The 14,367-nt window shown below is 47.7% G+C and overlaps 1 protein-coding gene across 6 annotated transcripts in view; it reads right to left on the minus strand.

The window, feature by feature from the left end:
- TMCO4 (transmembrane and coiled-coil domains 4) overlaps positions 1 to 13,988 on the minus strand; it is a 130,775-nt gene extending 116,787 nt beyond the window's left edge. For 3 of the 6 annotated variants that reach the window (XM_049878119.1, XM_049878124.1, XM_049878125.1), the window contains exons 1-3: positions 13,500 to 13,584; positions 7,145 to 7,243; positions 667 to 856 (exon numbers count right to left, since the gene is read on the minus strand). In XM_049878119.1, the coding sequence (XP_049734076.1) occupies positions 667 to 848 (182 nt within the window). In that variant the 5' untranslated portion in view covers positions 849 to 856; positions 7,145 to 7,243; positions 13,500 to 13,584. Of the gene's footprint in view, positions 1 to 666; positions 857 to 7,144; positions 7,244 to 13,499; positions 13,585 to 13,735; positions 13,798 to 13,888 lie in introns of those variants that run through there. The other 3 variants (XM_049878122.1, XM_049878120.1, XM_049878123.1) reach the window with 3 other exon arrangements.
- Between the last annotated feature and the right edge of the window lie 379 nt (positions 13,989 to 14,367).

Below are 14,367 nucleotides of genomic sequence, written 5' to 3' on the forward strand. Positions count from 1 at the left end.
ACCGTGTCCTACTTCAGGGCAGGGGCAGTGCCTGTCTTACTAAAAAACTACATATCCCTGGGATCCCTGGATGGTGCAGGGTTAAGCACTTGAGTATTAGCTGAAAGGCTGGTGGTTCAAACTCATCCACAGGCACCTTGGAAGACAGGCCTAGTGATCTGCTTCTGAAAGGTCACAGTCTTGAAAGAGCCTTGGTGGCAAGTGGTTAAGTGCTTGGCTACTAACTGAAAGGTCGGCAGTTCGAACCCACCAGCTGCTCTGTGGGAGAAAGATGTGGCAATCTGCTTCCATAAAGATTATAGCCTTGGAAACCCTATGGGGGCAGTTCTACTTTGTCCTATTGGGTTGCTATGAGTCAAAATTGACTCAACTGCAACGGGTTGGGGTTTTGGATCCTCCAGGTACTTCAAATAGTGCCTGGTACACAGCAGGTGCTCAAAAAATGCTTGGTAGAGGTATAAATGAGTGAATACTGCATGAGGGGATGTCTTAACCCTACCTGACTGTGAGTTCTTTAAAGGTAAGGACAACAGCCTGGTCCTCTTTGTGTAAGCCCCACCACCGCAGTGCTGGCAGTACCTGGCAGGTTGCCAGGCTGTCAACGATTACCTCCCTGAAGAAAATCTGGGCAGTATGACCTTCCCACTGTGAGACAAAAACACTCACCTGTGCTCGGGCTCTGGAAACAGCTGAGACAAGGAGATGCTACAGAGCGCGGCATAGGCGAAGCGGTTGGCCTCGGCCAGCTCCCGGCCTGTGGGCAGACTCGGGTCCCCCTCTGTGGCTGCCTCGGCTACCTGAGGCTGCTGCTGAGGCAGCCTCTGGCTAGGTCTTTCCCACGTGGCCATTGCCAGCCCTGCAGGAAAAAAAAAAAAACAAAAACCCAGTAAGAAATGTTTCCACGGGGTAGGCAAAGATTACTTAAACAGGACACAAAAATGACCAACCATAAAAGAAAAGATTGATGAAGTAGGCTTCATTAAAATGAACTTTTATTTACCAAAAGAATCCCAGGTGGCACAAATGATTTGTGCTTGACTACTAACCAAAAGGCTGGCAGTTCGAATCTACCAGCAGCACCACAGAAAAAAGGCCTGGCATTTGGAGGCGGAAATTTCTAAATACACGACTGTAGATGCTGCTCATACACTCATATGGACAATAGAGCACACAAGTGGCACAGTTGGGAAAACCTCTTAGACGTAACTGAATACTTCATGGGATGAAGTTCCCAGGCTCGGAGGCAAAGGACCATAGACTCGGGGGACATCTATGTTAATTGCCACAACATGAGTCTTAAAGACAATGTTCTACACCCCACTTTGGTGAGTAGCGTCTGGGGTCTTAAAAGCTTGTGATTGGCCATCTAAGATAAAACTATCTGTCTCTTCTAGTCCGGAGCAAAGGAAAGGGAAAAATGCTAAAGATCCAAGGGAACAACTAGTCCAAAGGACTAATGGACCACAAGAACCACAGCCTACACAACCCCAAGACCAGAAGAGCTAGGTGGTGTCTGGCTATTACTATCAACCACTCTGACTGATATTATAAAACAGGGTCCCAGATACAGCAGGAGAAAAACGTAGAACAACTGATCAAATTCACAAAAAAGGCCAGATTACTGGTCTAACAGAGACTAGCGGAACTCCTGAGGCTATGGCCCCCGGACACCCTTCTAACTCAGACTTGAAGTCACTGCTGAAGTTCACCTCTCATCCAAAGACTAGGAAGGCCTACAAGACAAACGACAACGCATGTGAGGAATTGCTGCTTTGATCAATCAAGTATATGAGATCAAATGTGCAACACCTGCTCAGGAACAAAGACGAGAAGGCGGGAGGGGACAAGAAAACTGGACAAAGGGACACGGTGAACCAGGGTGGAATGGGAAAGGAGGAGAGTGCTGACATAATATGGGATTGCAGTCAATGCAATGAAACAATTTGTATATAAATTTTTTTGATGAGAAACTAATTTGCTCTGTAAACTTTCACCTAAATCACAATTAAAAAAAAAAAAAAAGGCCTGGCCATCTACTTGCTAAGATTATAGTCACTGAAAACCCTGTGGAGCACAGTTGTACTCTGAAACACATGGGATCACCGTGAGTCCAAATCAACTTGACGGCAACAGGTTTGGTTTTTTTGTTTTTTTTTTTAATTCTTCAAAGACACTTTTAGGAGGATGAAAACGTGATCTACAGACTAAGGAAGGATATTTTCAAAACGCATATCAACAAAGGACTTGTATCTATACTATATAAACAACTCCTATTAATCATTAAGGAGCCCTGGTGGCTCAGTGGCTAAGTGCTTGGCTGTTAACCAAAAAGTTGGCAGTTTGAACCCACCAGCCACTCTGCAGGAGAAAGATGTGGCAATTTGATTCTAGGAAGATTGACAGCCTTGGAAACCCCATGAGGCAGTTCAATTCGGCCGAATAGGGTTACTACGAGTCAGAATTGACTCAATGGCAATGGGAATTAATCATTAGGAAAAAGACAAACAATCCAGTTTTAAAAAATGGGCAAAAGACTTTAACGGTTACTGCATAACAGATATCCAAATGGCCAATAAGTATATGAAAAGGTACTTAACATTATCATCCATCAGAGAAATGGAAATTAAAACCCAGTGAGATACTACTATTACCCATCAAAATGGCTAAAATTAAAAAGACTGACCAAGTGTTGGTGCTGGCGAGGACAGGAGGAAAAAGAAATTTTACCTGCTGCTGGTGGGAGTCCTAACTGGTACAAGCACTTTCGAAAACTTGTTGGCAGTATCCACTGTAGCTAAACTTATGCCTTTCCTATTCCCCAGTAATCAACTTCTAGAGATATGAGAGCTCCTGTCCACCAAAAGACATGTACATGAAGGCACATAGCAACTTCATTCACAAGAGTCCCCAACTGGAAACAACCCATATGCCCATCCACGGTAGAATGGGTACATTCCAGTACATATACACAATGGAACATTACACAGCAATGAAAATGAACAAGCTTCAGCTAACCACAACATGGATGATCTCACAGACAAAATGATAAGCAAAAAATCTACTCACAAAAGACTAATACTGTAAGATTCCACCTGTATGAAGTTGAAGAATAGGTAAAACCAATCTATGGTGATAAAAGTCAGAAGAATGGTTACCTCTGCGAGGGGGTATCTGCTCAGAAGGGCAAAAGGGAGCCTTCTGGGTCTATATTTTGACCTTGGTGATGATTAGGAAAAAAAAAAAAAAAAAACCAGTTGCTGTCTAGTTGATTCTGACTCATGGTGATCCCACGTGTTTCAGAGTAGAGCCACTCCATAGGGTTTTCAATGGCTGTGACCTTTTGGAAGTAGATTGCCAGGCCTTTCTTCTCAGATGCCTCTGGGTATATTCTGCCAAACTTTTGGTTAGCAGCCAAGTGCTTAACCGTTTTCATCACTCAGGGACATGGGTGTAAATATGTGTAAAAGTTCACTGAGAGGGACACTTAAAATTTATGCTCTTTATTGTATGTGTATATTGTATCTGGGGCCCTGGTGGTATAAGGTTAAGTGCTCAGCTGCTAAATGAAAGGTCAGTGGTTTGAACCAGTAGCGGCTCTGTGGGAAAAAGATGTGGCAGTCTGCTTCCACAGAGATTATGGCCTAGGAAACCCTACAGGGTGGTTCTATAGGAATGGCAATAGTTTTTTTTTTAATAGTATAGTATAGTGTACTATATGTATGGATAGGCCTCAATGAAACAAAGGGAGAGAAAGGAGGAGAGAGAAGAAGAAAGAAGGGGAGGGAAAAGAGGAGAGAGTAGGAGAAGAGAGACAGGGAAAGACAAGCCAAACCAGGCATTCAAGGGGTAGGAAGGGCGCTGGGAGTGGGGATCCACCTCCCTGGCAGTGCCAGGCCGTCAGAGAGGGGTGCTAACCTTGACTACAGGGCACCCAGGATAGGAATGCAGGCTCAGCCACCAGACAGACCTGGGTGTGAATCCAAGCACCTCCCCCTGATAGATATGGGACCTTGGGCAGCTCAACTCTGCTCTCAGGTTTCCTCACCCACAAAATGGGATGGTAACAGTATCTACCTGGAAGAGCTGTGTTAGGACTAAATGATATAGCCCATGTGGGTAAATATTTGTAAACACTTGGAACAGAGCTGGCACAGGGTTAAACCAAAACCCATTGCTCTACTTGATTCTGACTCATAGCAACACTATAGGGCAAAGTAGAACTGCCCCACAGGGTTTCCAAGGCTATAATCTTTACAGAACCAGACTGCCCCATCTTTCTCCTGCGAGTGGCCAGTGAGTTTGAACTGCTAATCTTCTAGTTAGCAGCTGAATGCTTAGCCAGTTCGTCACCTGGGCTCCTTTAAGTGCTACATAAATGTTTGTTAAACAAATGAACAAAATTATCAATAAACAAATGAAATGCTCAGCACAGCGCTTGGCACATAACAAAGGGGGAGTAAACAATACCAAGAGCAAACGTTATCGAGCCCTTACCAGGTGCCAGGCTCTAATGTCCAGAGTCCCTGGGTTGTGCAAACAATTAATATGCTCAGCTGGTAACCAAAGGTTAGAGGTTTGAGTCCACGGAGAGGCACCTGGGAAAAAAGCCCCGGTGATCCATTTTCAAAAGATCAGCCATTGAAAACCCTGTGGAGCACAGTTCTATTCTAATACATGTGAGGTCGCCATGAGTCAGAACTGACCCGACGGCAACTGGTTTACCATAATGTTCGGTTTACAAATGGGGAAACAGGCTCAGAGGAGTACAACCCATAAACGACAGACTGATAGAGCCCAAAGCCAGAGCTCTTGAGCACCACCTGTTTTAAATACTTGTCATATTGCCAAGAGATTTCTAGTCTAATAACCAGACTCTGCACTGTTTTTGGTCCATAGCTTCATTCCTATCCAGCTGAGCAATAAAAACTCGTGTTCTCAAAATATGATTTCTGTAGAGGAGTTATTTAAAAATCTGTCCACGACTAATAATTTATTAGCTTCTTGAAACAACCCTGAGGTAGTGAATAGCAACACATCAACATTCGTACAGCATGTGACAGTTTACAAAGCACTTTCCAACCCACTTAATTCTCACAACTGCTGTCTTAGATTGAATTGTGTCCCCACCTCCCACCCCCGAACTCTGTCAACTTGGCTAGGTCATGATTCCCAGTAGTGTATGACTGTCTACCATTTTGTCATCTGATGTGATTTCCCTATGTGTTGTAAATCCTATCACTATGATGTAATGCGATGGATTAGTGGCAGTTATATTGATGAGATCTACAAGATTAGATAGTGTCTTAGGCCAATCTCTTTTGAGATACAAAAGAGAGAAGCGAGCAGAGAGACATGGGAGCCTCACACCACCAAGAAAGCAGCGCCGGGAGCAGAGCGCATCCTTTGATCTGAGGTTCCTGCACTGAAATGCTACCAGACCAAGGGAAGACTGAAGACAAGGACCTTCCTCCAGAACCGACAGAGAGAAGAAGCCTTCCCCTGGAGCCAGCACCCTGAATTCGGACTTCTAGCCTACTGGACTGTGAGAGAGTAAATTTCTCTTTGTTAAAGCCATTCATGTGTGGTATTTCTGTTATAGCAGTACTACATGACTAAGACAACTGCCATGAGGAAAAACGCTCAGAGAGGCCAAGCAATTTTTCCAAAGTTGCAAAGTCAGTAAGTGATGAGATCTAAACCAGACTTCTGGCTCCAAATCCCACACTCTTTCCTCTATACCACCCCAGGGATCTTCCTCCTCTTGTTTTAGATGGAGGAGCTGAGGCTCAGAGAGGAGGTTAAGGTCTTGGCAAGGTCACCCAGCAGGACTGGCATCCAATTGTTGCTTCAACAACCCAAGTTTGAGATTGGTAGTTTTCTGTGGCTCAGAGGATCAGCCCAGACCACAGACCCTCCCGTTCCCCAGCCTCCATGGTGGAAGACCAAAGAGGACAGCTCAAACCATGAACTAAAGCTGGTACCAAGGGCAGCACCCAGCTATCATGTCTGCAGGCTCAGCAATTTTCACTTCATTTAATCAACTTAAAAAAAAAGAACCATTTGGAGGCTGCAGTAATTGCACCTATCACCCAGAGGAGCCCAAGATAGTATTTTATTGGGCTGGTATCTGAGGAGCCCCACATGAGTTCTTAGTTCAAGACTAAACAGCCTTCTAATCAAAGAAGCACAGAGGAGGGGGATGTACTCTGTGCACAAAAAGCTGGGCTCAGGCCAAGCTCATTCACTCATTCATTTAACAAAATACATTCTTGATCTCATACAATCTATTCTCTACATAGTAGACCAAGTGATATTTTTGTCATATATACCAATCATGTCACTTGCCTGCTTAAAAGATTCTGAAAGCTTCCCATTGTTCCAGGATAAATGTCAATCTCCTTACCATGGCCTACAAAGTCCTATGCGATCTGGCCCCTGCTTACCTCTAAGCTCCATCTCAGATCCCACCCCACCCTCTGCCCAAATTGTTCACTACACTCAGCCACACTGATTGTCTTCAAACACACAAGCTGGTTCCCACCTCTGGGCCTTTGCACCTGCCGTTTCGCCTGCTTGGAACACTCTTCCCTGAATTTTCAATTCAAATGTCACCTCTTCTGAGAGGTCTTCCCTCACTGTTCAGCTAAGGAGTTTAGACTTAATTGTTAAAGCAAAGGCTGTTGTGGGGAGCTGAATGAGGGATAAGGGACCTCTCGGTACTATCAGTGCAACTTGGTGTAAGTCTATCATTTTTTCAAAATAAAAAGCTTAAAAAAAAAAAAGCAACGGGAAGTCTACAGAGTTTTAAAAACCCTTTCTTAAAGTCTAAGGACATTATAAATAGATATCCACCCCCACCCCAAGCTAACCAGTTAATTAATGTAATAAATACATTTTAGCACCTACTACGTACCAGGCAGAAACCCTGACGGCACTGTGGTTAAGAGCTACGGCGGCCAACCAGAAAGGCTGGCAGTTCAAATCCACCAGGCGTTCCTTGGAAACCCCATGGGGTAGTTCTACTCTGTCCTATAGGGTTGCTATGAGTCGGAATTGACGGCACTGGGTATGTACCAGGCACTGTGCCACATGCTGGGGATACAGTGGTGACTAAGACAGATGATAAACCTTAAATAATACTTACTCAGATTTCAAGAAACAACTGTGGGCCTCCCTTCTCTCTAAGTTTCAAGACAGGCTGTCTAGCTTCTTGAAGGTTCTTCAGAGAAACATGAGACTTGTCCTGGGGGAGCAAACCAGAAAAAGCCAGGCTGTGGATCCACAGGGTGTGGAATCTGAAGGAGGCCCACAGGAGAGAAGCGCAGGATGAGCCTCGTTCCGCACTTCTTGGCCCCCGTTGGTTCCTCTTCCTGGGATGCCCTTCTCAGCAGAGAGCAGTGCAGCCACCACTTGCTGAGCGCTCACGATGTGCCAGGTATGACCCTGGTCAGCGACCATGCACAGGAGAGGTAGCACATTATCACTTCGGACATGGAAGCTCTGCACCATGACCCTCTCCCCCTCCCCAAACCTCAGCCTATCTGTCTCTTCCTTTGTATCCTTTTTGGCTGTAATTAAGTTGTAGCCATAAGATTCTGGGAGTACTTGCACCGAATTAACAAATTCACAGAGGCAGTGAGAGCCAGCAAGGGCTGGTGTCTGCCTCTCTAGCAGTCAGAAAGAAGGTGTCCTTCCAATGTGTGAGGTCTGACCAGCTCTGGGTGGCTAGGGCCGGTGAGAGAGTGTGCTACGTGAGCGTCTGGTGACGAGCATGAAGAAGTAGAAAGGTCAGGACTGGCTCCATTTCCATATTTTGGGGTTTGGATTCATGCTGATCCTCACCACCCACTTAGCAATGAAGGTGGAGCTTGCCCACTGTGCCTCTTGGTTAGTGCAGCCAGAAACTCTGAAGATCGTAGTCGGAAATGAAAACACACACACACACACAACCAAAAGAAGATAATATTGAGATGGTCTTAAAAAGGAGGACCCAAAGCAGGCCCAGTTTACCGCCAGCATTTTAGGAGAGAAATGTGTGCCTTCTATGCCTCTATGTGGAAATCAAATTGGAAGTCAGAGTTAAAAATGGCATCACAGGGGTGTCTCCATGGCAACAACTCCACCACAGTCCAACCGAGGATTTTGGGCAATAATATCATGGAGCAGAATTAAAAAAGGAACGTTGGCACAGAGGAAATGTTCCCATTCCAAGCTCACTGAAGCAGCCTGGCGGACGGGGCTGGAGGGTGAGGCAGGTGGTATGACAAGATACTCCGGCTCTATGAGGTTTTGTCATTGACCGTTGCTCCTCTCCTCCGCCAGCACCCTGGTACTAGCCACCATCATCTCTCTCATGGATCATGGCAGTAGCCTACTCACTGATCTCTCACCTTCTTTCTGCCACACCCCTAGCCTATCCAACAAACAACATCCAGATAGCTCCATTTAGAACTAAAGCTGGATCAAGCCCTGCCTCTGCTCCAAACCTTCCCATGGCTCCTTCTCATCCAAAGACAAAATCCTTACAGTGGCGACCGGGCCACATGCAGTCTGGCCCTGGGCCCTCTCCACCCTCACTTCCTACTCCTCTCCCTTTCACTTACTCTGCTCCAGCCATGCTGGCCTCCTTGCTGCTCCTTGATCTCACCAGGCACGCTCCTACCTCAAGGCCTTTGCATTGGCTGTTCCCCCAGATAACCACATGGACAACTCCCTCACCTTTTAGGTCTTTGTTCACATCTCACACCTCAGTGAAGCCACCCTGCCCCCCAGTCTTCCATCCCAATCCCCTGTACCCTGCTCCTCTGCTTTGTCCGTGGCACACATCACTAATACACCAATCATTTACTTATGTTTATTGCTTATTGGCTATCTCCCTCTGCTGTATGTAAGCATTGTTGTTGTTAGATGCCATCAAGTGATTTCGACTCATAGCAACCCCATGTGACAGAGCCAAACTTCCCAGAAGGTTTTCTCCGATCTTTATGGGAGCAGATGGCTACGTCTTTTCTCCTGCGGAGCTATTAGGTGAGTTCGAACTGCCAACCTCTCGGTTAGTAGCCAAGTGCTTAACTGTTGTGCCACCAGGGCTCCTTAAAGTAAGCACAGAAGGTACTTATAAAGATTTGTTGTATGAACGGTGGTTTCCATTTGGGACAATTAAAGATAATTCAAAAGGCCATTTTGCCTGGGAAGGAAGGGAGGCAAAATTGAAAAAGTCTGTAATGGTTAATCTGACCCATGGGTTTTCAAACTGCTCCAAAGGGTCCCAGGAACATCTCCAGCCATGGTGTACAGGAGGAGATACCTGTGGGGAGTCCTCAACACCCACCTTCAAACTATAACAGTAAATGCTTGGCAAATGTCGACCACATGCCGCCCCTTTTCCATGCTTCACCTCATTTCCTCTCACCAATCCTACGAGGTAGGTGCTATTATCTCCCATTTTATAGACAGAGGCAGAGAGACCCTGAGAAATAAAGGTCAAGGCCAAGTCATGCGGGATTTAAACTTGGGCCTGGGTCTTAGCCCAAAGGCAGCCATCTTAACTATTATGTCACACTGCTTCTCTTTGGTCTACTTTATACCCTGATTTGGCAGTAAGATTTCAAACGCAATTTGAAAACCACCAAATTAGATCTATCTCATTAGCTCCCATCTGTTCACTGGCTAACATCTCACCTTCAGCAGCCCCAACCACCTCTGGGATGGGTCTAATCTGCGTTTCCAACTTTATTTCCCTCCACTAACCTTCTTCCAGCCTGTCCCATGCTTCCACTCCATGCCGGGATTTCCCACCTCAGGCCTTAGCTAATACTGATCTCTTAGTCTGGGATGATTTTCTCTTCCATGTCCAAATGGTGCCAAAAGCAGTTTAATAATAAAATCAGCTAAGATGTCCTGTGGACTTACTTTCATGATCTCATTTCAGAGCTAGAGGTAGAGATTATCACTGTCCCTATTTTACAGATGAGAAAACTGAGGCTCAGAGAGGTGAAGGTCACGCTGCTGGCTGTATCCCCCAAGGATGTGTCCCCCAAGGCTGACTCCAAAGTGTGAGCTCTTCTCCATTTTACTGAAGTCCCATTTAGGGGCTCCAATGAAGCCTTCCTGGATTTGTCCAGCTAAAGTGGGGCCTCCTGCCTCTGAAGCCCACAGCCTTCCACCGGGCTGTCCCACTACTTCCTATTGATTCTAATGGTTAGTTGCTTATGGGCCTGTCTCCCCAACCAGGTAGGTTAGGGTGGGAGTGGGAAATGCTCAGAGCATTAGTTCTCCCCTCCTCCCCCATTGGCGTAGCTGCCTTGGCTATTCACCCAGGTCTAAAACAGCAGGCCCACCACCTTCCCTACCCTTCACTGGATTCTGCACGTTCATCACCACCCTAAAATGTATTACAGGTGTGTTTGTTTATGGTCTGTCTCCTTCCCTGGAGAAAGCTCTCTGAGGGCAATAGATTTTGTGTTGTATCCTAGAATTGCACCTGGCACAGTGGGTACTCAATGAATGAATGAATATCTACCAACAGGACGGAGAAATGCCTTCATCATTATTTTTTGGATGAAGGCCAAGAGAGTTTTATATAAAATGAGGTCCCCATTTCTGCTCAAGTGATACTCCTTATGGGTAGATTTCATTACTGAGCTCCTGCAGACTCAGTCCATAATGTCATGGGGTTAGTTGAGGTGTACAATTCCACCCTGAGCTTAACCACTGACATACCAGGGACCTCACATGGCCCAGGGCATCGGGAATGTGAGCCAAGGGTGGGCTAAGATCTGCAGGACAAGGAGGGGTTAACCAGGGGAAAGGGAGGAGTGTCCAGAAGAGGATCTGCAAAGGCCCCAAGGAAGGAGGGAGCAGTGTGCCTGGCATGGAGGCCCACTGAGAGCATGGCCTATTGAAAGTGTGGTCTGAGATGCAGCTGGAGGTACAGGAGGGACTGACACCACCAGCGGCCCAGGCTATGCAAGGCCTTATACCACCCTGACCTCAAAAAACAAACAAACAAACAAACAAACAACCACTGACTTCGAATCAATTCTGACTTGACCCTACAGGACAGTGTAGAACTGCCCCACAGGGTTTCCAAGGCTGTAATCTTTGCGGAAGCAGGCTGCCACATCTTTCTCCCAGATAGCAGCTGGTGGGTTCCAAAAAGCTGACCTTTCAGTTTGCTTAGCCACTGAGCCACTAGGGCTCCTGTAAAGCCTTATGGTCCTTGTTAAAGGTTTTGTTCTTTATCCTAGGAAAATGTGAAGCCACACCAGGGTTTCAAACAGAGGGTGGTACAACTGAATCACCCTGGTTGCCAAGTAAAGTGCAGCTAAGTAGAAAATAGGTTGGATTCCCCCTCAAGGCGCCTTTGTCTTACTGCAACACATTCAAGAATATAGGGCCCCCATCTCTCCATCTGCAGCCCCATTTATAATGTACAGCAGTGTTTACATAACACAAAGGCCGGAAAAGGACACCACAATAAACCATGTAATGACATTTCTCAGGCTCCACATCTGCCAGCCCAGGTAGCTGGCCCAGCCTTTGTAGCTCTGGATGGTGCCAGTGAAGAGATGGTTTTAGGCTTATGGGAAATTCTCCAGGCACCAACCTTCATGGGAGCCACACCCTGAGCTACGGCAACCTAATCGTTAACTGTGCCCAACCCAACCACTCCTTGGGCCTCAGGTCTAAAAAGTAAAAAGCCTCCTAGAGTGCCAGATACTGCACCTAGCCCTCTACAAGCTTCCACTCCTAGAATGCTAGAATCCTTAGGACAAACCTAGAAGACAGGTGTTTGACAAATGAGGAAACCGAGGCACAGAGAAGTCATGAAACTTGCCCAAGACCACCAAGTTAGGAAGTGGAAAAGCTAGGCTCTACGTCTACATCTGCCTGATGCTACACACCACGCTGTAAGGGTTGTATAAACGGAAATGCTTACTGTGATGTGAGCGACTCTTTTCACAAGTGCAGCAGGGAGCCTCAGCCTCCTCGACTGGAACTCGGCCACCCCCACCTCTGCCTCTTAGATTTCTTCACAGGGAGCAGTAATAGGTTATCAGGGTCACTACAGCCTCTAAGTAAATAAACCTTAAATAAACACACTCTTGCTTATGCCTGATTTGGCAAGGTCCTGATATAGCCACGCTTTGGACCATGCTTCATCATTTATTTACAAAGCATTTTGACATAGTATCATCAACGCTCTGAGGTATTATGATTCCTGTTGTATAAAGAAACAGACCAGAGAGGTGGAGGGACCTACCCAAGGTCACACAGCTAAGAAATGGCAGTGCCAGGTTTCTAGCCCAGGTCTCTCGACTTCTTTGGACTACTCTCATCCCACCTACCCTTCACCTCACCCCAAATCCCTAGGGAATGTAGAGGGAAGGCTCTGGCTAAAAGAAACATCTCACTCAGGTCCTATGAGAGACCAAAACTTTGAGGGCTTGAGGCTGTTCTAATACCACATTCTGAGGTTTGGTGTCCTTGTCTCTCTCTGCCCTCGACACATACTTCACAGTGTCGAAGATCCCAAATGGTCTCTTCTCTGTGCCCAGCCCTCCCTCCCTCCTGCAACTAAAGGGCCCAGTGTTTTTATTCCACCTTCTGCAGGGTATTCTCTGACTGGTTCACTGCTGTATTCACAGTGTCTAAAGAGTGCACACACGGGCACACAGTAGGTGTTCATTAAATATGTGATGAATGAATGGATGCCTCCAAAGCTTAGAGAGTTTATTTTCTGCAGTGAAATAAACACTGAGTTAGGGAAAAGAGAACTAAAGGGTTACTCCTACTTTGTGTTAGGTAACTAGTTTCTAGACCAAGACCTGGATTCTAGCCTCGACTCTGCTCCTAACTCCCTTTGTGACCCCAGGGAAGGGACACTGAAGACCTACTCTGCCAAGCACTAGGCCAGGCTCTGAAGTCAGGTAATCCAGGTTCTAATCCTGTTCTCCTTCCTAGTGGTGTGGTTTTGGGCAAATCATTTCACCTCTCAGAGCTTCATATAACCTAGCTGTAAAAATCCACTCAAAAGTTAGTAATAATTCCTTTTTCCTCCTAAAACAACAGTGGGCAAGGGAGGGAGAAATGGCTGGTGTAAAATGGGGGGACTGGCTTTTCTCTAGAAGATTCCCAAGCCCTTCTGAAATTCTCAGTTTGAGACTCGGTTGTGGGGCGCAGAGGTCTGTAGGGGCAAGGAAAGGGGGGGTCAGGGGTGCCCGGTGGCCTTCCTCAAGCGTGCCGTGGAAGGACCTTGTCGCACACGGGGAAGTCCCATGACTCCATGTGACCTTGGGCAAGTCCCTGCCCCTCCCAGGCCCAGGGCAGCGTTCTCACTCGTCAAGGGAGTGGTTGGGTGATCTCTAAGGTTCAAAGCCTTGGACTGGGAGGCAGGAGACATCTGGGTGCTCCTCCTGGCCTCAGTTACCCGGTCAGCCACCCTACATGATTTCTAGGACACTTCCGGCTCTGAAAAAAACAAAAACAAAACTAACCAGGCGGCAGTCTTGACGCCAGGGCATGTCGGCGCTGGGGGAGCGCATGGCCACTTCCTGGTGGGTCGGGTGCCCACGAGCTGCGGGGAGCAGGGTGGGTGGCGAGGGGCCCGCGGGCGAGCCTGGCTGCGGGGCTCCCCCCGCGGGGCCGGCGGCGGACAGTGTCCCAGAGGGGTGGCCACTGCCCAGCGCCCCGGCGGCTCCCCGGCCCGGCGACAGTGCCGGGACCTCCTTACCTTAACGCGGCGGCAGCGGCGGTCCGGGCTCCTCCCTCCGGGCTCCTCCCTCCTCTCCGCTCCCTTCCCCTCTCTTTTCCTCTCCCCTCCCGCCCAGCCGCCCCGCGCGGGTCCCAGCCTGTCTCGGCCAGCCCGCGGCCTGCAAAGCCTTACCCCGAGCGCGCCTGTTCCGGGCCGGCCCGGCGGAGCTGCACCGGGAGCGGGGGCCCGTCCCAACGCCACCATCGCCACCCAGCGCCAACCACCGCGACAGGGCTGCCGGCCTCAGGAAGGGACAGGCCAACCGTGGCGCCAAACTATGTTCGTGGGTACATATGCCCTCCAGAAAGCAGCAAGACGGGGCGTGAGAGAAGGGGACCCTTAAGGTTCCACTCCATAGAAACTGCTCGGGTCCGAGAGTGGAGGGATGAAAAGCCACTTGGGTGGAAATCTTCAAAACTCTGTTATGTAATATCAAAGAACCAGTCACAGAAACAACCTTACGGCGTGTATATAAAGCACTCTGAAGAGTGTTGAGATATCCGTGTTCTCCCTGATTCTTCCTTTTGTTTCTCTAAGGCCAAGTTTTGTCCAGCGTCAGGACCTTGAGCTTCCCATGCCTGGGAACTCTGCCCCCAGACCTTCCTATTCCT

Source organism: Elephas maximus, chromosome 3, assembly GCF_024166365.1.
Source record: "Elephas maximus indicus isolate mEleMax1 chromosome 3, mEleMax1 primary haplotype, whole genome shotgun sequence".
NCBI lineage: Eukaryota > Metazoa > Chordata > Mammalia > Proboscidea > Elephantidae > Elephas > Elephas maximus.